General features: G+C 40.4%; 1 protein-coding gene across 1 annotated transcript; it reads right to left on the reverse strand.

Moving 5' to 3' along the window:
• Positions 1–350: 350 nt before the first annotated feature.
• Positions 351–1,043, reverse strand: LOC118485125. Its single transcript, XM_035981380.1, has one exon. It carries the CDS (start codon positions 1,041–1,043, stop codon positions 351–353), a length of 693 nt encoding a protein of 230 aa, XP_035837273.1.
• Positions 1,044–3,439: the final 2,396 nt, after the last annotated feature.

Raw genomic sequence — 3,439 nt, forward strand, 5'->3', positions numbered from 1 at the left:
TTGGAATGTAGTAAACGTCGGTAACGAGTCGTTGTTCGCCGTTCTTGCAGTTGAAGAGAATTGAACCCTTTCCTTCGATCTTTACTAATGAACCGTCTCCGAATCTGACCAAACCATTTATATTGTAATTAATTTCAGCGAAGTGCTCCCGATTACCAGTCATATATATGGTTTGATGCTCCACTGTCAAGGTACCAAGTATCGTTAGTCTTAACATCGTTACGATACATATTTGGATGTACCTTATCTTCATTCAATAAAATCTCTTCATTGACTTCAACCACTGCTGCCATCCTAATCTCTTCAGCTTGTTTAGAGTTCTGAGCATGATTTGCCTGTTCATCCTTTGGTTATGGACACTCCCATGCAAAGTGTCCGAGTTCGTTGCAATTGTAGCAACGAACGGTACTCTTATCTCGTCCCTGATTGTTGTAGTTTCGATTACCGTTGGATGAATTACCACGCCCTTGACCTCTACCATTCCCACGGCCTCGGCCTCGACCGCGTCCGCGAGTATCTGACCCGTTACCGTATCGACCTCTACCTTGGGATTTCTTATTCTCAAAACGGCTCTGTCTCGGTTGGTTTTCGGACTTAGAGAAAAGCAACCTTCCATAGGTCTCTCCTTCGTTCCCGGCATAAAGACGCACTCTATCTTCAAACGCCTTTAACCTCCCGATTGCTTCCTCAAACGGCATCGTTTCCAAATCCTCCGACTGCTCAATGGAGGCGATGATTGGAAGGAACCTTATTGGCAGCGAATTGAACAATTTACGAACCAAAGTTTCGGGTTCTATGACGGAAACAAGGTTGTTGAATCTTCCTTCAATGGCGCTAATTCTTCCGGCGAATTCATCGATTAACTCGTTGTCCTTCATCTTCAAATTTTCTAACTCTGAACGAAGCACATGCAGACGTGCTTTCTGAACACGGTCTGCTCCCAAGAAGCGAACTCGTATGGCTTCCCATACCTCATGTGCTCTATTATATTTTGCAACTTGCAATAATATATCGTCGGGCAAGGACTGAAACAACAACGCCATTGCCGTCTGATTTTTTCGGTCTTCGACGGCCCCTCCGGTCACTGGGTCAATGGCCTCGGCTAGCCCGTAAGCACCCAAAACCGTCCTAACCTCAACCGACCAAGATGAGTAATTAGTCGTGGTTAATTTCGGGCATTGTAGGTTCACGTTCTGATGGTCTCTCGCATGAGCCAATACGTTATTTGGGTTCGGTTGATTAACGTTGTAGGAACGTTTGACGACCTGACGAGTCAATCAGAAGAGCGCTTAGACAGAATCAAAGGCGGAATTCATTGATTCGGTCTTCGTAAAGCTTGATTTCACTATTTAACTTCTTGTTTATTGATAATCTGACAGTTTACACGTTCCGGAAACAAATCGGCAGGGCTTCGCCGTTACATGCACAAGACACACTACAGATCCGCTCATATGGTCCCCTATATATAGGCAACAGGGTTCGCTTATATGGACATGTCCGTATAAGCGGACCTGACATAAAAGCGGACCTGACATAAAAAAAACCTCCTATGTCCGTATAAGCGGACCTCCTATCATATGGTCATATAAGCGGACCTATCCAAAACATGATTTCTCGATTTCCGTTCACTATACAATCAGCCCTAGCCTAAGACTCGAACTAAGATGTAGTCGACAGACAACTGCACCAACAGACTCCCCCTTGAATGTTGACGGAATCTTCAGTGAGAGTCTTCAACATGACATTATCGATTTCGATCAGCCTTCTTCAGGAACTCTGCCTGGGATCATATGCCTGGATCCTTCTCTGGCTCTAACTTTCATCAGACTCCCCCTATCATCATGCTGGGATCGCCGTCTGGAAATCGTTATCACCATTGAAATCAACTCCTGGCTTTATCTCATCAAACTTCTTCTCAGGTTCTGATGTATCTCCTGGCTTTCCGTAGCAACAGGATCAGAAACCTGCACAACTCAAACAATCTATCACAAACAAACACAATTGTGATTCAACTTAATGAATCAACTAATCATTTAAGAATATTCAAGAATTTTTCACATTTAACAATTTATTAAACTTTCCAAAATCTAATTAACCATTTCAAATCACTTTAACCAAACCAACTATTCATCTTGTTTAGCCTTTGAGATTTTGAATTTCAGCTCTCCAACATCAGTTGTCGAAAATCTTTTTGGATATTTCAAATATGAAACACAAATGCAATAACATCAATTAAAATGCAAAAATGAAATATGTACAAACATATTTTTATGAGTTCGTGCAAGAGGATCATATCAGCTGTTTGACTAAACACTAGCACCATTAAGCTGTTATTTCATTTTAAGCTTTTAAACAGTTCGCGTTGATTGTCGATATATTGATCCACTTAAATTCTCATAAAATGTTCAACCTGTTCGGGATACAGATTTAGTGTTTTAGAACTTAAACATCTACATGTGTCCCACCTCAGTATATACTCCCGTATCCAGACCCCAGTATTCAGTCTTACAGGTGAGTATACCACAGCTGATATCTGTTAAGGGGTTATGTGCGAGGGCCGTGAGAGCTCAGGTCGGTACTTCCGTATACGCAGAGAGATGACGGCTTCGACTTTAAGGTGTGTCCCCTTTAGAGGATCTTTTATTTACAACAGCAACGACTATCAATTTTATTGTTTCATCAGCATGCTGAGGGCGAGCTTATATTTCAAAGCTTTTTGCAGAAAGTATTATCCGGGGACTAGGTCAGTATTTCCATACAGCAGAAGTCCCGGGATAATACCCCAGATATCACTGAGCATAAAGACCTAGTATCTCAGAATACGGGACCCTTCAAACAGGATTTCAGGGGTTACCTATATATCCTGGAGGTGTTCCCCACATAGACGTAAGTGAAATTTATGTTTATATCCCAAACTGATCTACTAATTATGTGAAAACCTACCGACACATCTTTAGCGAGACTGCTTAAATGCATTTTAAACACTACAAATCTTTAGCGTACTGTGCCAGTCTAGCTGATGTACTATCATTTCCTCTTATTCGCACCAAAAACTCAATTTTAATTTTTTCAATGTTTTTGACATTTTCAAATTTTCTAATTTTTTTTAAATTTTACTCCCCCTAAAATCAAAATATGTTTCAATTTTGATTTTCTGGGAAAATTTGAAACAAACTATACAAAGCTTGACAACATGATATCGAATTGCTTCGATTCGCCATCCACATGGCGTAAACAATCAGAACTCCCCCTCTCAACAAACTATTTTCCCATTGTGATCTCAAAACACTTAAATTTGTTTTATTCAAAATGGTTTTTCCGGAAAACTTAGTTTGTTTACCAATCATTTGTAGATTCTGGGGATCAAATCATGTAGTTAACTCAAGTTTAATTTAATGACCTTGATTAACCAATTGTAGGATTGATCTGATTCAAAATC

Source organism: Helianthus annuus, chromosome 12, assembly GCF_002127325.2.
Source record: "Helianthus annuus cultivar XRQ/B chromosome 12, HanXRQr2.0-SUNRISE, whole genome shotgun sequence".
Taxonomy (NCBI): Eukaryota; Viridiplantae; Streptophyta; class Magnoliopsida; order Asterales; family Asteraceae; genus Helianthus; species Helianthus annuus.

Coding starts and splice junctions, on each gene's coding strand:
- LOC118485125 (XM_035981380.1), bottom strand. CDS start 1,043: ATGGCGTTGTTGTTTCAGTCCTTGCCCGACGATATATTATTGCAAGTT.